Source organism: Stegostoma tigrinum, chromosome 27 (genome assembly GCF_030684315.1).
Source record: "Stegostoma tigrinum isolate sSteTig4 chromosome 27, sSteTig4.hap1, whole genome shotgun sequence".
NCBI lineage: Eukaryota > Metazoa > Chordata > Chondrichthyes > Orectolobiformes > Stegostomatidae > Stegostoma > Stegostoma tigrinum.
The window spans coordinates 34820909-34848908 of NC_081380.1; the positions used below are offsets into that span (position 1 = coordinate 34820909).

General features: G+C 42.6%; 1 protein-coding gene across 4 annotated transcripts; it reads left to right on the plus strand.

Annotated features, from left to right (window-relative positions):
• Positions 1–6: 6 nt before the first annotated feature.
• On the plus strand, positions 7–28000 carry rflnb (refilin B). Of its 4 annotated transcripts, none has more exons than XM_048557312.2 (4): positions 7–142; positions 11736–12009; positions 26064–26173; positions 27473–28000. In XM_048557312.2, exons 2-4 carry the CDS (start codon positions 11794–11796, stop codon positions 27804–27806), a joined length of 660 nt encoding a protein of 219 aa, XP_048413269.1. In that variant the 5' UTR covers positions 7–142; positions 11736–11793; the 3' UTR covers positions 27807–28000. The 4 variants fall into 4 exon arrangements, with proteins under 4 accessions (XP_048413269.1, XP_048413268.1, XP_048413267.1 ...); XM_048557311.2 differs by lacking the exon at positions 7–142 and adding an exon at positions 11364–11466; XM_048557310.2 differs by lacking the exon at positions 7–142 and adding an exon at positions 11398–11612.

Here is a 28000-nt window from a genome sequence, read left to right on the forward strand (position 1 = left end):
TAGTCTGAATTATGGCTGAACACCACTGCTAGTGAGTTCGAACATGAGTTACTGCTAGTTGTTAAATCCGAATCTGCAAAGAAGGAACGGGCACTGTGAATGTGATGCGAAACACAAAGGCCCATTTCACATAAATATGTGGGTGAGTATATTGAAGGGTTATGGAGAGCAGGCAGGGTTATGAATAGCATCAAAGACTAAAGACACCATACTGACAGTAAACAGGACTAATATGCTATACAGAATCCCGTGGACAAATGAGGAGGAAATTGATGACCAGGATACATGAACACCAGCTGGCAATAAAAAGACACGACCAATATTTTGCTTGTCTCAAATATACTCAGACAATGAAGGCCATTAGTTCAACTGGGACAAACGAACAACAGACGTGCAAGGGTATTTCTGGAGGCCTGGTTCTCAACATGGGACTCCATTAACAAACTCACAGAAATAGACCCTGTAATACAGTCTGCTGCTGAAAAACAGAACTGGAAGTGACACGACCCGTCACACCAGAGGATCATGTAAATTCGGAATGGAGCAGAACACCAATGCTTCGATTAGAGGTCACACTGGGAACTGCCAATTCTTTCCAAGACCCATAACGTCCTGATGTGGAAATGTTATAATTCCTTCATGACTGGGTCAAAGTCCTGGAGTTTATTGGCTGTAAAGTATTTTGGGACATCCTGGGGTTATTTACAATTTAATATTCATCCTAGTCCTTTTTTAAAAGCTAACAGATGCTAGATATGATCATTCAGCATGCTGCAAAATGAAAATGGAATCTGTTGTACTTTGTTATAAAAAGCCCAGAAATTTATGGGAGAGTTTGTTTTATCTCTGCATAGCTGGCAGTGGCCTAACTTTGTCTGAACTAGCCATAATATTAACAATGCGTTTCTCACAAACATTACTATAACAGAACCTCCAATTTCATGGTGCGGCTGTGGGGGTGGGTGTGCGTGGAGGACAGAAAGTGTTAAAGTATGGTTTTACAAAGGAATGCAGCCAGAAACCATACAAATGCCTGTGAGCTGCAAAAGGAAATATTCTTTTTAATTTGGTTCTGGCAGAAAACCTTCACCTTGGAGCTACGATTATCCCAGCAGTCAAGGGCAATTTCTGCATTAAAACTCAGCAATAAAATATAGTTTAAATTTAAAAATGGATTAAACATGAAAAGTTCCAAGTGAATTAGTGTTGTTCTGAAGTGAAATATAAAATTTAAATTCTCTGCGACCCTTTTACTCACTCAGCAGTAAATTTCTTATGAAAAACATTGGCTCTTCAATTGGTTAAAGGTGTAACAAACACACAAATTTGTTACCAAGTCCAGCCTAGTGATGGGCAATGGAGATCATCGATATTTTTATGTTGGGTTGGTCCTGAATTGGAACTGCCTCCCAATGGGATCTTCAATTCAAGAGCTTTTGGGCTACATTTCTGTTCTTGGGGGCCAAGGATAGGTTTGTCGCCACAACCTCACTTTTCTGCCTGAAGCCCTCCCACTACCCACCCCCGCTTGTTCTGAGTCTTGGTCTAGTATTGTTCTGTCTACTTAAATGCTACCAGATTATATTAATCTTCAGTATTGTCACTGGGTGCAGTGTAAATTAGATTCTTCCATGGCTATCCACCCCTGTGGTAGAAAACATAAAAATACTTCCACTAATGTGTGGGGCTTTGGGTTACACTGGAGAACAGCTGGGCACTACTATAAGCCTGTACTTCATCCTGAATGAGCCATTAGGATCACCAAAGTATTCAGTGGAAGATTTAGCACTAACACAGCTGTATCCACCTCTCTTTGCTTTCATGCTCTTCCCCAACCCCCTTCCAAAATGGTATGAAAAATCCATCATACTTATATTGGGGTAGTAAAACAGACATTTTATCTGACTCCAGAGTGTGCTTTTCCTGCTATGTCTCCAAGCAACAAAGACGGTCATTATGGCCTTTCAGAAAATGCTGGCATGACTGGAGCTGTCAGACTCAGTCTTTGAGTAAGCCTGGCATTGTGTACACATCATTAAACAACTGTGAAGAGTCATATTTCTGGCGACCTAGTAAACAGGGCCTCAGTGGCACTGAGACTGTTCCAACTTTTCCACACTTTAATATTATTGACATTGTTTCTGAAAACACACAGATCCTAGACTGGAGATCTAGTGTAGTAAGAGATGCTTAAGGTGAGAGGGGAAAGATTTAAAAGGGGCCTGAGGGGTAACGTTTTCATGCAGAGGGTGTTGCCTGTATGGAATGAGTTGCCAGAGAAGGTGATGGAGACGGGTATAATAACAACATTTAAAAGGCATCTGGATGGGTGGGAGGAATATGGGCCAAATGCTGGCAAGTGGGACTAGGTGAGTTTAGGATATCTGGTTGGTATGGATGACTTGGACTGAAGGGTCTGTTTCCATACTGTAGGAGTTTGTGTTGTCCTGGAATGTGTTCAGGGGAACAGAAGTTGCAAAATGGCTTGGGTTACATCTGAGTGGGCAATTCAAATAATTATTGGTGAAGTTATGATATGTTCATTTATCCCTGTATTCCAAACACCCTGATGGATTAATTTTTGTATTTATACTTCTGTCAATAAGAATTTAGGAGATCTGAAGTTTTTGAGGTGTTGACCATACCGAAATGCAGGTAGCCAGAACAGAAAAATTATTTACATGATTCCAGGTTTAAATATATAATAGACAATTTATATCTAAATGTGCCTAACTGAACTCAATAGAATTTAAATCCCTTTTTCTCCTCCTTTGAAATGTCAAGAGTTCAGGAAAACATGACCCCAACAACTAAGCAATTGGGATAGGTTTTGTTCTTTGACGTGGAGGCATCCTCTGTTAAGATTGCACAAAACTGGCAAGATCAGCTCATTATAGTCATGCATGCCTCATATCTGCTTATGTCTGAGTCCCCCTGCCTGTGGCGAATGCATTCAGTGCATTAAACACATTGAATTCATCATGGTGTGCAATGAAGCTTCTTTAAAGACTACACAAATACAAGGTCCTCTGAGGAAAACTGATTTATAAACTGATTGTGGGACAGAAGTGGACAGGTAGCAATTCCTGCCATTGATTGGAGAGTTGAGTTGGCAGCATCTACACAGTGGGTTTTGTTTATTCCAAATTCTTAACTTGCTCGTGGTGAGATGGAACCCAACTACAAATTGTTATTTTCCCCTTGGCCCAGAATTCAACTCCTATTTGTCAAAGTAGTCGAAGCATCAGTTCATCACCCGACAGCACCAGTGGCAAACCTGTTAAATCATTCACTCTGCATTGCCTCTTACTCTCAACTGACCCAGGTCCAATGGGAGAAAGATTGCAAACCAACCCCTATTCGGGCTCTGAAGGATACACTGAGAACACATTTCTGTATACAATAATGAGGTGTTCTGGTCTATCAGGCATGTGCCACACTAATTGCCTATCTTGCCAGATGAAACCAATTATCATTCTGTTCTCCCAGATGCATAAACATAATTGTTATTGCCCTCCTTTGGTGCCTGCTCCCATCCCCTTTAATTTAAGAGTAATTTGGTATGGGTTGTGTAACAACAAATTGCTACCTACCCTGTTTGAAATACTTCCCTCTTGGTTACCATGGGCAATTATAAATCAAAAAAACTCAAATATTTCTAAATGTGCTAACATGTTGAATCGAAAAGTAACAAAGGTTCTGGGCCCGAAACGTCAGCTTTTGTGCTCCTAAGATGCTGCTTGGCCTGCTGTGTTCATCCAGCTCCACACTTTGTTATTTATAATTGAGATTGGTGTTTATTTTGGTCTTTAGTGAACAGTCTGTGACATCCATGACAGTAAAACACACGAGCAGAAGTAGGTCATTTGGCCCATCAAGTCTATTCTGCCACTTAATGAGCTCATGGCTGATTTGATAATCCTCAATTCCATTTTGCCCAGAACCCTTGATACTCTTATGAATTAAAATTGTCTATCTCAGCCTTGAATACCCTTAATGACCCAGCTTGACAACTCTCTGCGATAAAGAATTCCACAGAGTCGCTACCCTCAGAGAAAAAAAAATCCTCATCTGTCTTAGATGTGTGATCCCTTACTCAGACTGTGTCCTCTGATCCTAGACTCTCCCATAAGGGGAATCAACCTGATCACATCTACCCCGTCAAGTTTCCTAGGAATCTTGTACGTTTCAAAAAGGTTGTCTTTCTTTCTTTTAAATTCTAATGAGCACATACCCAGCCAATTCAACCTCTCCTCCTAAGACAGTCTCCCCATATCAGCGAGCAACCTTAGTGAACTGCCATCCATTCCTCAGTTAAGGGGACCAAAACTGTTCACAATATTCCAGCTTGATCTGACCAGTGCCTTGTATAGTTTTAGCAAGGCTTCTCAACATTTATACTGTACATAATTTCTTTTGAAATAAACATTCATTTGCCTTCTCTATTATCTGCTAAACTTGGATGACAGTTTTTGGTGAGTTATGCCCAAATCCTACTGTACAACATTTTTTCTACAGTCTTTCCCCGTTTAAATAACATTTAGCTCCTCTATCCTTCCTATTAAAGTGCATAAAGTAATATTTTCCACATTGTATTCCATCTACCAAGCTTTCTCGCACTCACTTAACCTATCTATATCTCTCTACAGTCTCTTTGAAACATCCTCACTACTTGCCTTCCAACTATTTTTGTGTCATCTGAAAACATGTGATAGAACATTCACTTCTGTCATCCAAGTCATTTATATATTTGTAAATAATCGTGACCGCCAAGCACTGATCCTTGTGGCACTCCACCAGTTACATGTTGCCATTCTGAATGCCCCCTTTATCTCAACTCTCTGTCTTCTATTAGCTCGCCTTTCCTCTATCTCTGCTAATATACTGCCTCTAACAACAAAAGTAGCCTCATGTACAAAACCTTGTCAAATGCCTTTTGAAGTTTCAAATGTATTAGATCTACTGGTTCCCCTTTATCAATCCTGCGTTTGCCTCCTTAAAGAACTATAATTAATTTTTCAGACATGATATCCCTTTCATGAACGTTCAGAGGAAAAATGGCGGCCAACGCACTCACACCAAGTTGAGGACATTTTATTTCTTTTAGTCTGTGGGGCACAGCCTATTAGGCTGGGTCTGAATGGTAGTTAAACATTTGTCATAATGAATCCTTCATTGAGTAAGCAATCCCTTGTTAAACATATAGGTAAAATTAACTTATGCCTCCAGAGAGGTGCGCACTCATAAATAATCACATACTCTTATACGCAAGGTGGCCATAAGTATGGAACAGGAGTTCTATTACAAAGATTCGATTACAACGTGTTCATATTACCTTCAGCCTCAGCGATCTCCATAGTAAAGTGCTAAATCTTTACTGCACTCATGGACACAAGAGTTGAGGATCGCTCGCCATCTGCTGACTAGTCAAGATACTTCTCGGAGATGAGTAATGCCTCACTAACATAACATCCATCCTTCTTGGGATGTGGAAACAGGCTTGTTAACTTTGACATGGTAGCCATGTAACCAATTCCTGCACCTAAAATGATAGTCAGTTAGAAATCTGACATCTGGAAGTGTAAATGTTAATAGTAGTGTATACAACGATGTGTTACCCATACTAGTAAGTGCAATCAGTGTCTTTTTTTCCTACTTGCCCTGCTACGAGGTGCAGACTGGGCTTTGCAGACAGGGGGTAGTGAGCATGCTCTGTGGTGTAACCTGTTTGTGGCCAGAGAGTCCAGATATACTGAGAGAATCCTGCCCTGATGCAGGTGCACCATCCTCAATAGCAATCTCTGCAGGTTTGGAGACCAAAGGCGGGGGGAGGAGGAGGGGAACCTCGAGTGTACTGAGAGGAGACCTCTAGGGGGATTGCTTCTCCAGCTAAGTACCGTCTGGCATCACTCTGCCCCCTGAGAGAAAGGGAACCTTGTGGGAGGTCAAGGTCCATCGCATCTCCCTTGCTGTGGCATAGGTGCTGATCACTGATGACTAAAGCAATGGAGTGCAGGTTGGCATACATCCCTGGCAGCCGCTGAGTATTCTGCTGGACTGATTATGGATAGCAGCTGGTAATCTGTCCACCAAACGCAAAGATGATGGAGACAGCACAGTACTGATAACCTCAGTGGATTCCTCTGCCTTCAGTTTACTGAGTGTCTCTGCCCACCCTGTCTGCTGTTCCTGTGACCGTCTGTCAAAGTTCTGGATGGCCGACACCAAAGGCTCCTCTCCTGCCTGGGGGTGAACAGGTTCCTGGTCTCTGGCAATCCTCCAAATGCCAGACCCGAGGCCTCTCTTCCCTTGCCCAGCTGTGGACACACGGCAATGATGTGGTCACGAGAGTGTGCTCCCAAATCTAATCCAGATGGAGATCTCCTGGAGGTGGAAGTCTCTCACCTGGTGGAGGATGTGGAAGGCTTTTGTCGGTGTGTTCGTGGAAGGATCCGTGGTCTTTTCCTCAGGGGTTGGGGAGCGGCTGATAGTATGAGGCACTGGCCGCTTCAGGGTGGAAATTGTGTAGGTGACATTAGTGCCTGTTCCATGTTGCATGCTATTGATACTAGAATAAAGGTAGAGGCTTCAGCATCTAAAGAATGTGTTCACAATGCAGTTCATGCAGGAGCACAAGCTTGGTTGTTTCAACATACAGAACTAAGCAACATCCCCAGTGATCACAGCCTTCTGCAGCCATTTTGAGGATCTTCTCTTCAGCGGACTTGAGTACACAAATGTCAGCCACAGCCCAAAAATTGCACCACCCCCCGCCAACCCCCCCCAACCCATCTTGGCCTGCTCTACCTGGTCATGTGACACTTCCTTTTAAGATCAAAGAAAGCATTGAGGGAGGTGAAAGTGCTGCAAGAACTGTTAGAGACAGAACAGGAGCGGGAGAAGTGGTGAAGTGTCCTGACTGAGTATGTAGGAAGTGCAGAGGGCAGGAAGGGATGTTAGTCTGGGATAGGATTAGGGGAGATGAGGTGGGTGAGAGCCACTGAGTGGGAATGCTGCACAAAGCAGTGCGTGTTGTAGACCACTGACCTTGGCGGGAGGTGTGTGCAGTAGTGAGTGTAAGATAACAAGCAGAATATGATGGCACTTAACTGTCTGGAGTGCAGGTTACCGACCTTCTTGCAGCATTGCTGGGCGTTCCATTTGGTCTATAAGATGTTATTGATGCAGACTGCCAGTGGGGTTCAGACTTGCCCATGCTGGGTGCCTCCTTTGTTGGTCCACAGGGAAGAGGATGCCCCTCCTTTCTGCCACCCTATCTACTAGCACTTCCAGGTTCCTTTCCCCAAAACAGGCTGTCAATGCCTCTTCCTGGGACATCTTGGAGACAGAAACGTTGGGACAACAGCAGACAATGAAGTGCAGTTCCTGATATGCAGCATTTCAAAGTGGTTAATTGTAACAGTCATCTAATAGTGAACAATTTAGTCAACCCAGATAAATGATACTTACAACATTTGTTAAAAACATTAAATCAGAGACAGTAAATATGCAAATGTTTGCACCATTATACACTCCTTACAGAATAATGAAGAACATAAACCTCACAGTTAAAACCATTTCAGATTATGTGCAAGGTCTGCCTGTAGGTTTGAGTCTGGAGAGGGGCCAGGTTATGTGGGAGAAGGAAACGTGGGAGGTCTCCAGTGGTTCGACATAGGCATGTGGAGGTTTTATAGTATGTTTGTAACATCCTCTGTGTAAATAGAGGTCTGTGTTGTGTTTGTTTAAATAGTTTGAAGCTCCTGCTGATGGAATCGACTGCTAAATGATGCCAAGTAGTGAGAGCAACTGAGATCAATGCTCTCCCATTCCACACACACACTTTCAGAGTGATCGGCATGGGTTCATGGCTGCGACACAGATCGCAGCTTAGAGAAGGCAAGTGCCTTTGTGGATAATGCTTGGTCTATTTGATCAACTGAATAGATTTTGATATCATGAGAGGGCTAGAAAGGAATTTTCAAACTGTGTTTTTCCCTTACTGACCTTGGGCTTTTCCCTTCCGCCAAAAGACTTTAGTTTTTTTCCCTCCACCAGGAGATTCCGTGTTTTGGGGAGGTTTGGAGTTACATACAGGGGAGGATGGGATTGTTTAGAAAGGATGCTGCTGTTATTACAGTGAAGGACAAGCTTGTGGTACACTGCTGTCTCACAGCATCAAGGGCCCAGGTTCACTTCCAGCCTTGGGAGACTATCTGTTTGGAGTTTGCATGCTCTTCCTGTATCTACATGGGTTTCTTCTGAGTGCTCTGGTTTCCTCCCACAATCCACAGATATGCATGTCTAGTAGAATGGTCATGCTAAACTGCCCATAGTGACCAGGGATGTGCAGCCTATGTGGATTAGCCACAGGAAATGCAGGGTTACAGGTAGGGAGGTGGGTCTGGGTGGGATGCTCTTTGGAGGAATCGATGGGCTGAATGACCTGCTTCCACATTGTTGGGATTCTATAATAAGCTAGATGGTCTTTTCTTACCTGTCAATTTTTATGTTGGGAATTACTTTTCCAATCATTCTGAGGGGAGATAAATGCAATATGAATGACAGGAAATCAGTGACAAGATGTCAATTCACTTATCAAAATTAGACACCTCCAAAAAACTAGCTCTTGAATGGAACTGATCAAAATCCAAAATTAACCACGCAGAACCAGTATCCTGCTATTATTAGGGGCGGCACAGTGGCTCAGTGGTTAGCACTGCAACCTCACAACACCAGGAACTCACGTTCATTTCCTTTCTTGGGTGACCATCTGTGTAGAGTTTGCACCCTGTGACTGCTTGGGTTTCCTTTGGGTGCTCTGGTTTCCTCCCACAATCCAAAGATGTGCAGGCTAGGTGGATTGACTGTGCTAAATTGCCTGTAGTGTTTAGGGATGTGTAGGCTCAGTGGGTTATATGCGAATGCTCCAAGAGTCGGTGTCAATGTGTTGGGCTGAAGGGCCTGTTTCCACAATGTAGGGATTCTATTTTATGACGCTTCTCGGTCGTCTCAAATGTCAGCTTGATGCAGTGATAGCACTCTTTGAATCAGAGATTCCTGGAATTCAGTGCGTGTTGTAGCTGAAATTGTAAGTGCAGAATTGATGGAATGCTGCAATGCTTGAGGATGTTATTTTTGTTTGGGTAAAATCCTCAAGAAAGAGCCTGTCTGGTTGTCACATTGAATGTGGAACAATCCCAAAGCTCCCTTTCCCAGAAAGCCAGGACTGTTCTTGTTCTAGCCAACATTTACTCTAAAAGGATTCACAGTTCAGTTAACTCAATTGCTGCCTGTGAAAATTGGTCTTTGTGTTTGCTTACATAACACTCCTGACTGCAAATCACATGAAATCTACTGTGTAGGATACTTTGAGGATGTGCACTGCTATTAAGACACACGTTCCTTTTTAGCAACAGCATGGAGTGTGACAGACACACATATAAAAAAAGTGGGGGAAAATATGTGCTCTTTCTAAGATGCTTTGAAAACATTGATTTGTTCACGCAATGTTCCAGTTCACTTTTGGAAGTCAAATAAAATGCATCAGGGTTGGAGAACAATTCAAAATATAACAGCCAGTAAAAGCACTGACAAGGAGTGACAGATTTATGTTTCTAGCAGAAAGGTTCTGATGTCCTCCAGTGTATGGGTGTCATGTTACTATATTGAGAGAAACCACAAAACTAAGAGCTTATTGTTTTAAGTTCCAGTAAATACAGTCAGAAAATTAAAAAAACCGGTTTAATAGGAAGTGCCTTCTTCAGAATGGGAGCTCAGGTAGGCTGCCACTCCTGTAAAAACAAACTGCCTGGATGCTTGAAATCTGAAATAAAACAGAAGGTGCCAGAGAAGCTCAGGAGGTTTGGCAGCATCTCTGGACAGAGAAACAGAGTATGAGTCCAAAAGAGTCAAAAACACTAACTTTGTTTTGCTCTCCACAGATGGTGCCAGACCTGCTGAGTTTCTCTAGCACCTTTCTGCATTTATTTTGCTGATGATCTGAAATTAAAATTAACAACACTTAGGACCAGCCTTCCATACTCAATTCTAAGGGGTTTTAGAATGGGAGGCAATCTCATTGAATCACAGAATCATTACGGTGCAGAAGGAGTCCATTCGGCTTTACATCTTTGTACTGGCACTCTGAGCAAAAAACAGTGAAATCAAAGAGGGTTTTGTATGCAGTATTGCCCTCCCTCTCACACCTAGCCACTTCATTTATAAATCCACACTAGCCCCTTTAAAAATGTGAAGAATTCTTTAGCGTTTTCTTACAGCCTAGTAAAATCATCACATTGGATGGGATTGGAAAGTTGAAAAATTGCAAGATTGGGTTCAGTCCAAAATTGCATGGTGGGGTTGAAAATGCCTTCTCAGGAGAGAAATGAGTTTGAGGCTTGACCCCCTGGTTTTCTGACTCAGAACAAAACACTATCATATAATTCAGCATTAACAGTAATAATCTTACCAAGAGAGCTCAGGACAAACAGCTGAGTGCAATTAAGGACAGAAATGTACAGTGAAGGACGGTTTATTCTGAAAAAAAAGTTCATTTAATATTTTTAACACAGCGTGGGTAGGCAAGGGAATCAAAGGTCATTGGGTTCAGGGCCCAGGACAAGGGGTATGGGCAGGGCTTTGTCAAGAACCAGAACCTAGCTCTCCAGGGTGAGCCCTGCTATAGTTTGAGTCAGGGTCTGGGGGACTTGTTCTGGGGTCTGTGACGGGGAGACGGTTTAGATGAGGAACGTGAAATTCGGAACCAAATGGATCAGTCGTGAATGGTGGGCAGGTTTGAGGGGCCAAACAGCCTACTTGAGTTCCTATTGGCATGCATGTTTATCCCCATCTCAAATACTCAAGCCACAACCTCACAGATCTAACTTGACCTGAGAGTGTTCGCTGCAAAGTTCGGGGGAAATAAGCCTGAAATCTGACTCCCTTGCTTTCACAGGTTTCAATATGCAACCCTAACCATATCTCCCACCTCCCACCTTTCTACTAAAATGAAGACTATGCGGTTTGTGTAGACATGAGAACACACCCCACATTCTCCACCCATAGGCAGATTCCTCCCCCCACCTCCCACCTCCCACCTCCCACAACACCCCCACCAGACATAACCCGCCTGGGTTTATAAATATTCGTCCGTATTGGCCTTTTAAAATAAAATCATGTTACAAATGCTTGCTCCTTGGTCTTTGACAGCGAACTGCTAAACTGTGAGAGGGTGAAGGGGCGTTCCTGCCAGCGCTCAGCGGGTTATTGAGACGACTTTGCAAAGTTTTGTTGTGGGTTGTTCCAAGTTCAAACTTTATTTCTCTCCGCCTCCTCCCCGCCCCACTTATGATCCTGAGTCCCAGCCAATGCGCAGCCTCGCGGGCGTTCCCTTCAGCCTCTCTCTATAATCAGCAGCTTCATAGAAACAATGAAATCTTTGAGCTGGGAAGATCTTTGACTGCGGTGAGGCTCCTCTGGCACTTACACGCCAGCATTCAGGTCTCTCTGTGTGTCTGTGTGAGAGAGAGAGAGAGAGGAAAGACACCACACCACACAGGCACAGAGACAGAGCTGGCGGGGTAGAACACGGTAGAGTGTATTACTGCCAGGTTACTTTGTAAAACATTTATTTTAATATAAAAGGAATTGCAGGTCACTGGATTTTTAAGCTTTTGCGGTATTAATTTTGCACGTTTCCTTTTTATTTGAAACGTTTGTACATTTACACACAGAGACACACACACACATATACGAGAGGTCTTTTGGAGCGAAATCATCGAAAAAGCAACGATGGTGGGCAGCCTGAACCTGCAGGAGGTGACGGGTCCTCTAGTAGAGCCCAAGCGGCTGGGGGAGCGGGTCCTGGATAGCCCCGACTCTGGGCTTCCCCCCAGCCCCAGCCCCACGCCCAGCGCCTGGTTGCCGTCCCCAGGAGGTGCAGAGAACCGGCTGGCTGAGCAGGAAGACGCCGGCTTCCCACAGAGGAGGGGACAGTCGCTACAAACGGTAGGTACATGCAGTGGACACTGGTGTGCTTAGGGAGATGGGCTGAATTCAGTATGGATTTCAGCAATTTGCTCCCGCGTCGTGTTTGATTGATGGGCTGAATCAGCCGTGCACTGCGGGCTGAAAATTAATTTGCATCGATTTTTCAAATGTCGATTAATGCCTTCATTATTAATGTTAATGCAACACCGTGGAATTGTTCGAGGACAAATGAGTCAGTTTCATTATGTAGATTTCACAAGATATGAATGTTTAGGAGAAGCTTTGAAGTGGAGAACAAGGTGACTCGTAGATTTAACGTTTACGAAATAGCGATTTGAACATTTTGAGAGGTATTGAGATGAGGTGGTGTTGCACCTTTTATAGATGCCTTTCCTCAGCATTCGTGTGGATGGGGGATAGTTGGTGTTAATGGTGACTCAGTTAATTGAAGAGTATGTTTTGAGGGAAGTGGGATATGTCCTGGTGGATAATGGGTGCAGGGTACGTGCGTTATTCCTCCTCACCAACAGCACACGTGTCACTTTTACCAGTTTATCAATGCATTGGACCTTGTCTCGAACATTAGGCATCGCGCCAAGTCGCAGCTGAATTAGCAATCGAGGCGGCTGACGTTAAATGATACGTTTTGAGCCACGCCGTGAGTGCTAATGACTCTGTTGGTCACCGGTGAGTTGCACCATGCTGCTCGTTGCCTCTGCGTGCCTGTCAGTCATGAGTCAGTGATCTGCTTTCATCTCCTGGCCTCTCCCTTCATCGGTTGTGAAAAACACCCTTCTTCACCAACCTATTTGGTCTTTTAAAATCGATTGACTCACAGGCTGCCTTCCTCGCTAGGCTTTGGGACTTAGGACAGCTGAAGTTGTTGATTTGAAAGATCTCCCACCACTCTGACTCCATTACGAGAGCCTACATGTCAAGGTACATTTTGCCAGAATCTTAGCAGACCATAGGGCTGGTCTCTCAGGGAAACAGACAGGTGGTGGTTTAACCCAAGGGCCACATGCCTCAGGCTAAGGGAGAGGTTGGGGAGAGTCCTTTTGTGGTGACTTCAGCAATGTGGGATTTAATCCCACGCTTTTGTCATTGCTCTAGTTAAAATAAACCACCAGGCAACTAAGAAACTGACTCCATTCTCCCCTCCCAAATCACCCCATGAGATGACCTCAAGTGCTGTCAATCTTGAGTGTGGGTCTGTGTTATGAAGCTACTTTCAAAAGGCCGTTCTTCCCCAGGGAATGGCTGGTGTGGGAAAAGCCAAATTGGTGGCTTTTGGAGGCAAGAGACATTGAGGGGTTTTTTTGTGTCCTGATGCCTTGTCCCCATTGGAGGCTACGTATCCCAAAGTATTGCTTATCTTTCAATCTGTATGTGATACTTCACCCCAGTTTGGTGAAGTTCGGAGTGCAGCACGATAAACAAATTGCATTCTCCATTTCTGTCTCGTCCCTTTTATGTACAGCCCAGATTGAGTTGAGCTAGCTGAAAACACTCCCTTCAATTTTCTTAAGTCCCACTGAAAATGTTCGACCAGTCTAAACCTGTTTCCAGGTGGATCTCAACCTTCAGTACAGTCAACCTTCGTAAGAGCCGAAGAAATAGGATGAGAGGAGTGGGCTAGTCAGATCTCAAGCCTGCCCTGCTGTTCAGCAAGGTCCAAGCTAAGCTACCCTACGCCTCACTCTTTTTGATCTGTCTCCTCAAACCCCAAACTCCTCAATTTTAAAAATACACAATCTACCTGCTCTTTAGACGCTACCACTGCTCTAGTCTTTACACTCTGAGTAGAGAATTCCAAACATTCACTATCCTTGGGGGATAAAATTCCTTCACATATTGGTTTTAAATGAGTGTCCCCTTATTTTGTAACTACATCCCTCTAGTTCGAGAGTTTCCCCACTTAGTGGAAACATGTTTCCAACATCTAGCCATTGAGCCCCCTCGGAATCCTGTATGTTTTTTAAAAAATCCTTAATTTTTTAAAATGTCATCTTTACCATTGTGGAGATTGGAGGAATTCTCACACAGTTTGTGAAGGATTACCCTCTGCAGTAGAATAGAACACTTTGTTGTCTGGTAATGTTGATGCACCTGACCTTGAAATTTGTGATGGAGTAAGTGTTTCATTTCTTCGCTGTGAAATCCTTCACCATTTTGTGTCCTTTGTGGATGAAGTGGTTTTACCTGGAGAGATCTGGTAACAGGAATCTCACTGAGATTTTCAGAAAATATCCATCTCTACCATGGAGTATGAGCAGTATTTCCTCACTGTCCCTAAGAGGCGCCCTTGGCTGATCTTATGGGAATATTTTGTGGTTTTACACGGAATACTGAGGTTCCACAGATGCAAGACTTTTTTTCCTCTCTCTGCTGCCCCCGGCACAAAATAAAAAGGTGTTTCAAACCTCTCAGTCAGCTGGTGGATGGAAGCTGTTGATGTCTTCAAAGGCTGCGTTCAGCGTACATGCTTTCTAATATGGGTGCCAATTGGAAACTGTCTGGACTTGATGGCATGTTATTGTGACACTGAATTGGTAAATGGTAATGTCCTGATGTGTTTAAGACTTAGGGATCAATGATAAACTAACAATTCTGACTCTTTCTATTCCCTCCTCAACACGTTGACATCTTCCCTCCTAACAGGGTCAGTTATCTCTGTTATGATCCACTGTTGTCAGCAGCTTCCCAAGAATCTGGTTCAAGTGGCCGTTTTCTGTGGGCTGAGACAGTGACCATTGGCTAACTGAGTTAAGGCTGTCATAGCCAAATCCAATCCACAGTCCAACAGGAATCACTGGACAGTAATAGTAAGCAAGGGACCTCTTTTTTTATTTTCAGAAACAAAAACAGAAGCTGCTGGCAAGGTTCAACAGGTCTGGCAGCATTGGTGAAGAGAAATCAGAGTGCATGTTTCAGGGCCCAGTGACCCTTCCTCAGAACTGTTTGTTTTGCTCCCCGTTTTACCTGTGCTAAAAGATATGGTCAAATTGTAATAGCTTCCTTACTACTGCCCTTGCTTACTACCAGCTGGAAATTAAATTGTTTGCTTTTGGTTGATGCAGTGTGTCATGGGCATAGTTATTGCAACACAGACAATTAGTCTCACATGGACAGTGCTGAAACTTGATGACTTTATCCTGTAGATGTTCCTCTTGTGTCATTGGAAAGCTTCTATTTTTGCAAGCAAACAGAACACGTGTGCACCTTGTATCAGAGACAATGGGAACTGCAGATGCTGGAGAATCCAAGATAATAAAGTGTGGAGCTGGATGAACACAGCAGGCCAAGCAGCATCTCGGGAGCACAAAAGCTGATGTTACGGGCCTAGACCCTTCTTCGGAGAGGGATGATGAAGGGTCTATGCCCGAAACGTCAGCTTTTGTGCTCCTGAGATGCTACTTGGCCTGCTGTGTTCACCCAGCTCCACACTTTGTTAATGTGTGCACATTGTGCCTGTTTCAATTTAGCAAATAGGTGACAATTAGTCTCTGACTAATTTCTCAAGGCATTGCCCTGAGAAGTCAGGGTCAACCAGTCTGATTTAAATATAAACAAAGCTGGATAGTTAACTGTCAGTCACCATCTAACTGCATGCCCCATGGCAACAACTCTACCACTTACCAACCAAACAGCAGTTTCTTTCCATACGGTATAAAACTTTATTCCCCTATGCCTTTGTATTCTTGCAAATGTCTTGTGTGCAAGATTAAAACCTTTGAAAAATTCCCTATTTTGACAGCAGTGCCATTAGATTATATTGCAGTGCTGGCTTCCGGTCCTATGTAAGCCTGTCCCTAAACACCTTTTGTTTTAAGACACTTCTTTAAAATCCACCTCCTTGATTATACTGTACTAATATCTCCGACTTTGTCAAATTTTGAGTAACTGCCCTGTGAAGCACCTTGGGGCATTTTAGTCTGCTGCAAGTCTGCTTTGTGCCTTTTCTGCCTCCCTCCATTTATAAAAGTTAACATGATGCACAATACTTTGCATGCTACTGATAAACCAGGAGCTGGGCCTACACAATAACTTCTGTAGTGGAGTTTTCATTGGGTATGTGTTTTGGTACCTATGTGGAAAAAGTGGTGAATCAAGGGCATGCTTCCTGAATGATGGACTCAAAATAAAAGAAACTGTATCTTTTGGATTTGAATGTGCTTTTTCAGACTGAAACCCAAGTTGGGGTCTGCAATATTTTATTGGGCTAATTTCCAGAGCAAAACAAATGGAAGAATTACCTGGATGTCTGATGGCAAACAAAACAAAACTGCGACATCCATCAGTTTTGGATTGCTTATTTGGATCTGAATATTGACTGTGGCAGCAACCAAAATGTGAAATAACTGCCAGTGAATTGTTATGGAAGTGTAACTTCTTTGACTAGGAGGGAGTTTTGATCTCCACTTTAGTTGTACCCTTTCCAGAGTCTACAAATGTCCCCTTTGTCTAGTTGTTCGGAAATAGGAATTTGAATATTTACTGATGTTTGTCTGGATCCGATCTGAGCTGGCTTCAGCTTTTTTGGTGATGTGACCTGGATAGAAAAGTCAATTTTGGTGTTTGTTCACTCAGTGCCCACAAAGCGCTGGAAGGGGACTGGCTCACTGTCCAGCACCTGATGATACTCGTGATCGTGATCCAAGTGTTGGGTATCACTTGGATGCCACAAGTCAGCAGCAGGACATTGGGCCGCAGCCCAGTCTATTTTTAATTTAATTTGTTCTTTTTTTTTTTCCCTTTTTAGGGCAGAACCCACCTCCCACCACCATCCTGCCTTTTATTAAACTCCTGGCAATCCTTCTTCCTTGTTGACATTTCTTTCTTGTGTAATCTAAAAAGGTTGTATATTGACAGATATTGGGGCAGAATGGATAAGATGAAAGGTATTGCTCATCCTGTAGCACTGAATCTGTAATAAAGGGGAAGAGAAATTTTACCGCTGCCTTTGTAAAGACCTATTTATCTAATTTTTAACACACTTATAATCAATTCTGTTTAAACTGTTATTTGGAATTTTGTCAAGAACCCTGTGGTGTGCTGTAGTACGAGCCATGTCATACAGTCAGGTTTTGTTTCAACCCACTTCACTTTGTTTCTACTGAATCTCTCAGACCCATCTTCATTCAGCATTCTGTGTGCTATTTTGAATTTTGTTGAACTGGATCCGTTAACTCATACTGTCAAACAGTCATGATTGTTCATCTGAGGAACTTTCTTTCTGCCTGTTGAAACCGTTCTGTGTATCTTTATCTTTAATCCTCCCACGCAGTCTTGAAAATGTTGCTTTTAAACTTGCTGAACACATGTGCCTTTAAAAGTTGTTATCAAGCACTTCTTACAAAGCTTCAGGAACACTCCCTGTACGATGGAATGCAAACGCCCAGGTATTTAAAGAGGGTGGGGATGTTTTGCCACTTCTTTGCAAGAAAAACTCCAACCTTGATCTAAAGTGAAATTATTCTGCCAGTTCCAATCTGTTCAAGGCAGTGGAATTTAACTTTTGATTGCTTGGCTCTGCCACTGTTCAAGTTTTTTAAAAGAATAATTGTGAATCTCACTGGAGTGTTAAATGTTGAGTTTATTTATGTTACATAAAAATCAAAGGGATGATTTAGAAAAAAATCTTGTGAATAAAGCACCTGCTACAATCTCAGAATTGTAGGTTTTATCAGTCCATCATTAAAAATTGCCATTCAGCCCATTTGGTTAATACTGGCTCTCTGCCTGGGGTCTTAATCTACCTAGGAGACTTAATCATAAGGTGACACCTCTGACAGACAAGCACTCCCTCAGCACTCCATTGGAATGTCATCCTGATTTTTGTAATCAAGTCTCTAGACTGGGAACTTGAGCCCGCAAGTTTCTGACTCGGAGGGAAGTGTGTTAACAATGAGGCCACAGTTCACTCCCAGAGAGAGAAAAGCGTATTAAATGTTGGTTAAGTCTTGCCAGTTTCAGTAACTGATACACCACGACAGGAACGCTGACAAAAAATAGAAGTTTGGACCCACACCAGATTTAGTAAGTTTAAGAGTTGTCTAAACAAACACAAAGTAAGTTGCTTGTATGGTATTTAATGATTGATTCTAAGAGGTAACCTTGCTATTTCAACTGACCGTTTTGCTGTCGTTGAACTAATCATGAAACATGTCACCTTCCTGCAAACAACCTTACTGAGGTGGGTCATTGGTATCATTCCAGTCTGCGCTAGTCTGTTGGGAACAATCCAGGAGCTTGGAATACAGGGAATCTTTGTATATAATTTCTAATATTCCATTCTTATGGAGCTCACTTGCCTAGCAAATTAGACCTATTAACTTGGTGAGTAATGCCTAGTATTTCTTGATGCCCCCCACCCCTTTCCTTTCCAAATGAATAGGACTTTGGAAGGTTAATTTGACTTTACTTTGGCTTTCCAATTCCTTTTCTGGGTCAGTTTAGAAGTAAGATAATAAAATGTGAGGCTGGATGAACACAGCAGGCCCAGCAGCATCTCAGGAGCACAAAAGCTGACGTTTTGGGCCTAGACCCTTCATCAGAGAGGGGGATGGGGTGAGGGTTCTGGAATAAATAAGGAGAGAGGGGGAGGCGGACCGAAGATGGAGAGAAAAGAAGATAGGTGGAGAGGAGAGTATAGGTGGGGAGGTAGGGAGGGGATAGGTCAGTCCAGGGAAGACGGACAGGTCAAGGAGGTGGGATGAGGTTAGTAGGTAGGAGATGGAGGTGCGGCTTGGGGTGGGAGGAAGGGATGGGTGAGAGGAAGAACAGGTTAGGGAGGCAGAGACAGGTTGGACTGGTTTTGGGATGCAGTGGGTGGAGGGGAAGAGCTGGGCTGGTTGTGTGGTGCAGTGGGGGGAGGGGACGAACTGGGCTGGTTTTGGGATGCGGTGGGGGAAGGGGAGATTTTGAAGCTGGTGAAGTCCACATTGATACCATTGGGCTGCAGGGTTCCCAAGCGGAATATGAGTTGCTGTTCCTGCAACCTTCGGGTGGCATCACTGTGGCACTGCAGGAGTCCCATGATGCTGTTCCTGCAACCTTCGGGTGGCATCATTTAGAAGCAAGCTTGGTTGAGTCAAAACTTGAAAATTCAAGCTTGACTCAAGACTCCAGCCCATCAAGATGATGTAGGGCTGAAATGTTGTTCTCTGGATTGGGTATTAAACAGAGGTCATTCAAATCCATCCGGGACACAGGTTCTACAGCAATCTTTGGAGAAGAGCAAGGATTTCACTTGATTTCCTGGCCAACATCTGTCCCTTGAGCAAAACTAGTTGATCGCCATGCTGCAGTTTTTGGGGGCTTGCCATGTGTAACTTCCCTCTGTTTCACAAATAATGAAATAGTTTTGAGGAGAAGTCACTAATTTTTGGTTGTTGTGTGATCCAAGGTACAGAGATGCCACCCCAGTTGCTTGATAGATGATAAGGCTCCTTCTTTTGCTTAATTTTGCATTGTCCTTTGAAAGTTAAAACACCAGTCATTAGGAGGTGCCAAACATCAATTCATCTTGCCTCAGTAAAGCACTGTGTTTTAGCACCTTCAGCCATTATATATAGTTATAGTTGTAAAAATACTCCTCTAATAATTTTGGCCAAAACTTTCAAAATTGAGGGAAGGTCACTGGTGCGAAATGTTAACCCTGTTTTAACTGTGTCGATGCTGCAGACCTCTTGAGTTTTTCCAGAAATTTTTTTTATATATTTCTGATTTTCAGCATGCATAGCTCTTTAGTTTTTCTTTATATTTCAAACTTTCAAAACTTGCCAAACTTGATTTGGTGAGAGGTCTGGCAGCTGCTGAACCCCAAGCTTTTGAGTGCTCCAGTGGGTGTCAAACGTTACTTAGTAGCTAAGTGTTTTCTAATTTTTAAATGCCTGTATTTTTTTCATTACTTACTAACTGAGAAGGTGGAATGGCCCACTAGAGTGGGCTATGGAAGCCACACGTCAAGGTTAAAATAGTTTCTAGTTTCCCCGTAACAAAATCTCTTATTTCCCCTGCCCTTGATAAATGGGAAGTCTAATTTTTCCTCTGCAGTGAGATGTGATGGTAATTCAGAACGAGTTACAGGTTTGAAACTGTTTGCTGATGGTGCTCTGACATTGAGTTGGGGATGGAAAGGACCTGAACGTCTCAGAAGTTTTAAGACTGATCTCAATGCCCGTACTTGCCCTCCTTTTCTCTTGGCGCTTTTTTTAAACAAAAAAAAAAATCTGAACGTGAATGGCCCAAACTGTTCGACCTCAACAGGGAGGGACCATAGCAGGAACCAAGCCATATGGGTGGTGATGGTGTTGCAATAATGGTTAAAAGGAATTCCATTTGAATTATTTACCTAGAGCTAAGTGACAGTCCTCCAAATATCTATGCAATGTTTAGACAAAATGGAGCAGATACAGGTACTGTTTTGTGCACTGTCTGTGTGAGTAGATAGTTACAGTTGCTGTTAAATGTTACTTTTGTGGTTGGAGGGAGTTGCTCCCATGAATTGAATGTAAGACTTGTTCACGGCTCTGGCACTGACTTTAAAACCAGGTAGTGGCTTCTTGATTGCAGACACTCTGCTTAACTTTGGAAAGTGGATAATCATTGTACTGATTTTGCATTTTCATAACTTCCACCTTGGCCTCTCTTGAGCTGAGGAGTTACCAACCAAAGAAAGATTGACCCTGCAATTTAGGGATGGGAGAAGTTCCATAGGAGGTGGTAGCCTGTGCGTTTGTAAGGCCAAGAATAAATTTTGGGTTGCCTTGTAATTCCATGTTTGCAGTCCTAACTAGGAACGGGTTTTTGTGTAAATGTTGACCTGACTGCTAGTGAGTGTTATCTGTTATCTAATTCTGATGTATGATATTTTAAGATTGTACTTTACATGACAAATTTTGTTTTGGAGGCTTTTATGAAATTTAATTATTCATGGAACGTATTCAAATCGTGCTTCTATTTCCTGATAAATTTGCATTGACACAGATGGATTCATTTGTGTGGTTGCTGCATCAAAATAGCACTCTGGGATTGGTGGCATAACAGATACTATGTTTTGATTTCATTACAGCTACTGAGAATTTACATTTTGCTTTGTAGCTTGGTCACATGTTTTTAAAAAGGGCTACGTGCCAAGTTTATTTTAAGTGGTTATGGATGTTATGTGTTGGTTGGTTCGTGAAGTTAGCTGATCTGAAACTAATTTCTTCTAGCTTTTGATTCATATATCTTATCTTATTATTAACTGAGGAGGTCTTTATGATCTTAATGCTGCTCCTGCAGTGAGAATTGTAATCAACATTGTGTTTAAGTGGACTCCCTTATTGAAGGGAGTCAGACTGCATTGGAGCTGGAGAAACTCTTGAGGGAAGGGGTGCTAAGTGTTATCAAGGAGCCTGATGACACAATCTGATTCTGTTTTGTCAAACAGCCATAGGCTCACGATTTTACAGAGGTGACCGGAAAGCACTCAGCAATTATAATGCCTGGCTGACTCTTGTTGTTTATCATATGCAAAAATGATGGGGCTATTTGAATCTATAGCTGAGTCACCCAAGGTTCCTCTGCTGCTTGGTCTGCTGTCTTCATCCCACTAAATGTGAGGGCATGTTTTATAAGGTGTGAGGTCACGAGTTTCCTCGTGCTCTATATTTTTCCAATCTCTCGAGCCACTCCACTTTCTAACGAATGTTCTTGAAGGGAGTGAACACTTTATTGGGATATTTATAGAACAAATACAATCCATGAGACAAAAATAATAGTGCATAGGCACCTACTGTACTGTGCCATGAAGTCGTACAGTATGGGAGCAGCATGCTGATTCTCATTAAGACTGGAAGAGATTTTGCAGAGACAGAGTCTAGCTCCTTTTCTTCACTCGTAAAGAGGCAGGGTGGAAAAATAGAACTAGAGCTTCTTTTAAAAGTTTCATCACAAATTCTTTGAACAGAAAGTAAACAAATAACTGGAACGGAAGCTCTGGGCAAGCAGTTCTGGGACAATGTTGCAGTTGGCCATTGTGTTTCAACATGCAGTTGCCCTAGTCAGTTAATAGTGTGGGTTACTTGTAAAGAATTCTGATAGGAAGAGGGGAAGGTTTTAAATACAGGCAAGTTTTTTTCATTAAAACAACCATTTTGGAATTGAGTGCAATACTACAGTCATCTTGGAAAAGTTCAAATGTTGGGTGCCTCGGATGGCCTTCAGCTGATGGATCACTAATTGCCACATAAGTGGAAATTTGTGCGCAAGATTGTGGTTGAGTTGCCTAATTTCCTGACATCTTTGACCGTCACATATAGGAAAGCCAATCGTAACCTGTCTGTACCATCTTCCTACCCCCATTAAATGGATGCAAGGATTTGAATTGCGTTTCGCCAATTTGAATAATTTCTCCATCAGCTCCCACTTGGTCTTTCTACCATCAAGGTTTGCTGAAGTTGTTCTCTGGATTTACCTTTTCTGTTCTGTTTAGTCTGTTCGCTGAACAGGTTTCCACAGTGTCACTTCCTTTTCATAAATGCAGAACCTAAATATCTCCAATCTTCCCTTTTGTGTAGGGAGACAAAAAAATGCCAATTTGTACATTGTGCAGAATATGTAAAAAATGAACTATGAAAGCCATTTGGAGCTGATATATTTGAGATTATTTTCTCATCACCCTTACAAAGTGAACATGTACCAGAAACTGCATGCGGTCCTGGCAGAGATCTTCAGTTCCAGTTACCTGTTTTCACTCCCTTTTTTTTTGTCAAAAGGACGTGTATAAACAAATCTTGAATTCTAGCTCTTTCTCTTTGTTTTCCCCCCTCTCTCCTTTACTGGGATCGGTATTTATAAATTTAAGTGGACACCCTTTTGCCTAGAAAGCTGCATGTCTACTTGACACCTGAAGAACATATCATAGGCCCTTGGAAGGCATCACTGAGCCACATTCTGTTATGGACAGCATGTGTGTATTCTGGTAACTCTAACATTTTCTGCACTTCGCAGAATATTAGCAAGTGTGGAAACTCTCTTGCTGAGTTTCCTATTGGTCCAAAGTATGGTGAGATGTAACCCTATTTGTCTTTTGAAGAGGGGTAGAAAGCACCACTTATTTCGTTATTAACTTTAGAAACAGTCAGCAAAGTGGTTTGCATGGATCCCTGTGGAGGTGACTTGACGGTTCTGCACACAATTGAATACTGGAGCTTAGTAATTAAGTAGAAATTCAAGGATAGCTTTTTTTGTCTTGAGAAACTGCTTTTGAATTATGATAATAGTGTATTGTCAGTAACTGAATACAGAGGGAAAGGATGGAAAACTATATGGACTGGCAATTATCTTCCCAGCCAGACAGTCCTTAAAAGGCAACCTGCCTTGTGCAACCGATTTTACTTTTGAGTGTGGATTAATGTTCTTATAGCCTGTGAAAATTTAGAGTGGTTAAAAAGAGTTTTTGGCACTAATTGCTTGGATCTCTTTATTAAACAAGGGGAATGGCAGACATGGGAAATTAAACAAGAAAATGCTGGCATTTCAGACCTGCTCTGACAAATCTGTACAATCTGCCTATTGTGGACTTGACACACTTATTTAATTACCTACTTCAGTGACAGCCAAACTCTTGGAAATGTGGGCTGTACGCTTGGGACAAAAACAGGGGTGGAGTTGTGATTGCTCAATAGAAATGGAAAATGGAAACCTCCGTACAAGAACATTGTGGGACGCCCATGAAAGAGCAAGAAAGCAGGGCCGTTCATACTCGGGGGGTGGGGGTGGGGGGGGGGGGGAAATCCTGTGTTCCCTCTTCAAATACAACACCAAGCAGTTTATCTGTCTTTCCCAGACTTTTCTCACTCAATGTACCCTGATGCTTCAAAACCTCACTCTCCAACTGATAAACATTTAGGGCTGAAGAAAGTTGTAAATGTCTCTTCCCTGGCTTGAGTTTAGACCACTGTCTGATGTGGCTCAGTTGGTAGCACTCCCACTCCCCCTCTGAATTAGAATGTTGTGGGTTCAAGCCCCATTCCAGTTAACTTGAGCACAAAAATCAACATTGATAGTCCAGTGCAGCACTGCAGGGATGCTGCACTGTTGTGAGTGCTTTCTTTTGGATAAAATGTTAAAGTCAAGACCCTGTCTGACCTCTGGTGGTAAAGGATCCCATGACTCCATTTCAAAGGCAAGCAGGTGAGTTCTTGGAAGTGTTTCGTCTAAAGTTCATCTCCCAATCAACATCGCAAAAAAAAATTATCTAGTCATTATCACATTACTGTTTGATGTGTCCAAATTGATGGTCATGTTTCCTACATTACAGTAGTGGCCACTTGCTTATTTAGCTTTAGTGCTTCAGAACAGATCCCAGCTGGGTACACATGTGGCCCTGCACATGCTGTAGGCTTGTAGTAAGTGCAATCTCAGCAACAATAAATCACAGGAAACCATTGTCAAGATGAGTTGAGTCGGGACTAAAAAAATCTGCTCATTCATCAGAATAAACACTTGTAAATTCCAGAATCCCAACTGTAAACAGGATTTTCAAAGGGTGACGAGTCCTAGGTCATCCTTGGTGACATTCCAGCCTTAGTGCTAGTACAGTTTCTGGTACTTGGGTCCTGTTACCCTCTTGAGCACACAAGATGTTAACACCTTTTAAATTAATTCTAGTTGATGCAAATTTTGTTTCATAGCCAGCAATTTGAAGTTAAATGAAAAGAACTCATTAATGTAATTTACTCTTGGGTGGGTGGTGGGGAGACACTCTAAATCTACAAAACTGATCTGCTTCTCAAGATGATTGATTTAAAACTTCACTGTCAGTCTGCATTTAACTCTGTTAGTGAAACCTGGCCACCTGCTTATCAGAGATAATGGGAACTGCAGATGCTGGAGATTCCAAGATAATAAAATGTGAGGCTGGATGAACACAGCAGGCCAAGCAGCATCTCAGGAGCACAAAAGCTGACGTTTCGGGCCTAGACCCTTCATCAGAGAGGGGGATGGGGGGAGGGAACTGGAATAAATAGGGAGAGAGGGGGAGGCGGACCGAAGACCCTGGACTGACCTATCCCCTCCCTACCTCCCCACCTACACTCTCTCCACCTATCTTCTTTACTCTCCATCTTCGGTCCGCCTCCCCCTCTCTCCCTATTTATTCCAGTTCCCTCCCCCCATCCCCCTCTCTGATGAAGGGTCTAGGCCCGAAATGTCAGCTTTTGTGCTCCTGAGATGCTGCTTGGCCTGCTGTGTTCATCCAGCCTCACATTTTATTATCACCTGCTTATCACTTGTCTGATCAAGGCTATCCACCTGAAATGGTAAACTTTTTTGTTTTTCTGTCTACTGCTACTGTCTCACCTGTTGAGTGTTTGGATATCAGTTTTGCAGCATTTGATTTTTTTATTCACTAACCTGTCCTTGGAGGCATGTATGTGGTCACATTTGATTGCCTCTGGCTAATGTCATCTCTTTTTTTCTCCTGGAGCTTGTAACTGAACCATGGGGTTCTGTTCCATGTGAGCATTGGAGCGAGAGTGGAATTTTTTTTTGAATACAGCATTTAAAATACATGACTGTTGGTTCAGCTGAACCAGCAATAGGATTGAGTGGCATTGACTACACACTACATCTCTTTTCTGCTATCAACTACTAATGTGTTAGTTCAGAAGGTTGTCATTATGGTTGGCCACACTCCTCCTTTTCCTTGATGGAGGCAAAACTCAAGTTCCAAGGCACTTCTCTTCTTGGAACTCAAATGACTAGTTATGTTTTGATGTCATCTGGTTGTAAACTACAGCTGTTTGCCTCTTAAAGGAGGTGCTTGATTTGGTGGGGGTGGGGGGATAAATTGGCAGCTGTATCACTGACTTACCACACCACTTGTACTCCAGATCACGTTTAAGGTTCAGCAAATTTGAAATTTTTATCCCCCTCCTTGATTGGAATTTGCTGTCTTTCAGATACTGATGAGTTTCACTCGAGTCAGTTAAACTCTGCTTCTGGAGTTAAGATGCACAGGGCCACATTGTCCACGTTGAACCTCTTAATGCTTACATCTTTGTTTTTATTTTCTGTTTCAGGATGCTCCAGTTACTTCCTCTTTCCTAATCACAGGGTTTGGGCCAAGGCTGCATCCACTGTCATTTGGAGAAGGTGTTGAAGTGGACCCTTTGCCACCAAAGGCGATTAGGTAAATAGTATCACACCCTGTGCTGGAATTGCAGGATGTTTTGGGTTCTTTTTCTTTTCCAGTGGTGAAATGGGAAAAGATTTATAATTGAGCAAGACAAATTTTGCTTACTGTTGATTTTATATATAATCCATGTGCAGGTAATATCGATTTTACTGATGAACAGGGCTAGCAACATAACTCGAGTAAGTTCTACACGTTCCATTTAGGCACCATACCTGACATTACAAACTGAGCATTTTCTAGATATTTTCATTAAATCAGTGTGACTAGCTGCATGTTCTCAAAACCAGATAACTTCTTTTTCTTTTTTATTTAACCTATTTTTCTAATCAACCTGTTCAGAGATGTTATGACACAACTTTGGAGCAGGTGGGACTTGAACCTGGGTTTCTCCATTCAGGGGTAGGGACACTACTACAATGCCATAAGGGGGCCCCCACCTCCTGGCAGTGGTGGGCTGCCTTGCAACTAAGACTTTATTGTTTGTTATCTTGTAATAAAATGTGGCAAGCTGTTCCTGTTACATTGCTAAATGTAAAACCTTCTCCAGGTGTTTTGGTTATCTCCATTTTAAAAGGAATAAACATGCTCCTGCTATGTTTCCCCTTTTAGGTGTTTTGCAACTGACTTAAATCAAGTGATATTTTTCCCCCCCCCCTTTTTTCCTTTAGCTGGTCAATCAGCCAGCAGCTTGACTTTTAACCCCCTCACACCTTTATAAGTTGGTTATGTCGGGCTGACAAATTGGTTGCTGCATTTCCTCGAGTGTGAATGCCTTGAGACTAACCGCTCCTTAAGTCACGAACGGGGTATTCCAGTACCGAATGTGCTTATTTGCTGGATATTTTTAATGATTGCCATTGTCCTGCAATGGATAGATGCATCCTTTGAACTCTAATCTGCTTTTAAGCACCAGGGCTTGGAAAAAATGTTAACTACAAAGTCAAATTTTAATGCAAATCATACTAAGATATTTCTGTTCAGGACATTTTGTTAAATTTGGAATGACTGTAAGCTCGCCTTGCAAGTTCTATCCAAGCTGTCAAAAATGCATTTTCTGATAGACTTGCCATCCTTGGGTCACTGAATTTAAACAAATCCCCACTGTGCCCTGGACAGCTTTGTTACAAATGGAAAGAAGCATGTTTGATTCCACAGTAGTTGAGTTTCCAGGTAGTAACATTTCTAGCTTCTTGTTCTTCCTAGCTTACTATCCAGTGTAAGGCTCTTGTGTTTGGCATGCTGTAGGAAAATTTTATGCTTTGAATAAAATGCTCCTTGTCTGTATATCCCCAGGTACACCTCCTCTGTGAAGTATGATTCAGACCGACACTATGTCAATAATATACTCCTGCAGCACACACTGGGTGTTGACTCCTGCAGCCAGACAGTCATCTGCGTTCCCAATTGCACATGGCGGAACTACAAGACGGAGCTGAGATTTGAGCCGCAACACAAACCGTGGAGGTTCCGCAGCACTATCATTGTGTACCCAAAGTATGCAAAGACAGTCTATACTACCACTGTGGATTACAACTGCAGAAAAGCAGCACGGAAATTCTTGTCCAGTGTGGAACTTGAAGCTACAGATTACAATGGCAGTGAAATGGTGTTCCAGGATAGCCAGTGACTTATCTACGGCCTGCTTTTTCTTTCTTTTTGAAAGAGGATTTTTAAAAAATCCAATCTTTCGACTGTCTGAGAGCTTCTTAACTATGGTGGTCTCTGAATCTGTTCAATACTGCCTTTCTTTTGCTCCTTGCAACATAGTCTACATTGTGTTTCTTTTTTTTAATCACAATAAAGTTTAGGAATTTCCTCTGA

Excerpts from the sequence above, each read along its gene's own strand:
- rflnb (XM_048557312.2), top strand. The coding sequence starts at position 11,794 with ATGGTGGGCAGCCTGAACCTGCAGGAGGTGACGGGTCCTCTAGTAGAG. Across the intron at positions 12,010-26,063 it reads GGGGACAGTCGCTACAAACG|GATGCTCCAGTTACTTCCTC; the intron begins GTAGGTACATGC and ends TTTCTGTTTCAG. Across the intron at positions 26,174-27,472 it reads TTGCCACCAAAGGCGATTAG|GTACACCTCCTCTGTGAAGT; the intron begins GTAAATAGTATC and ends GTATATCCCCAG.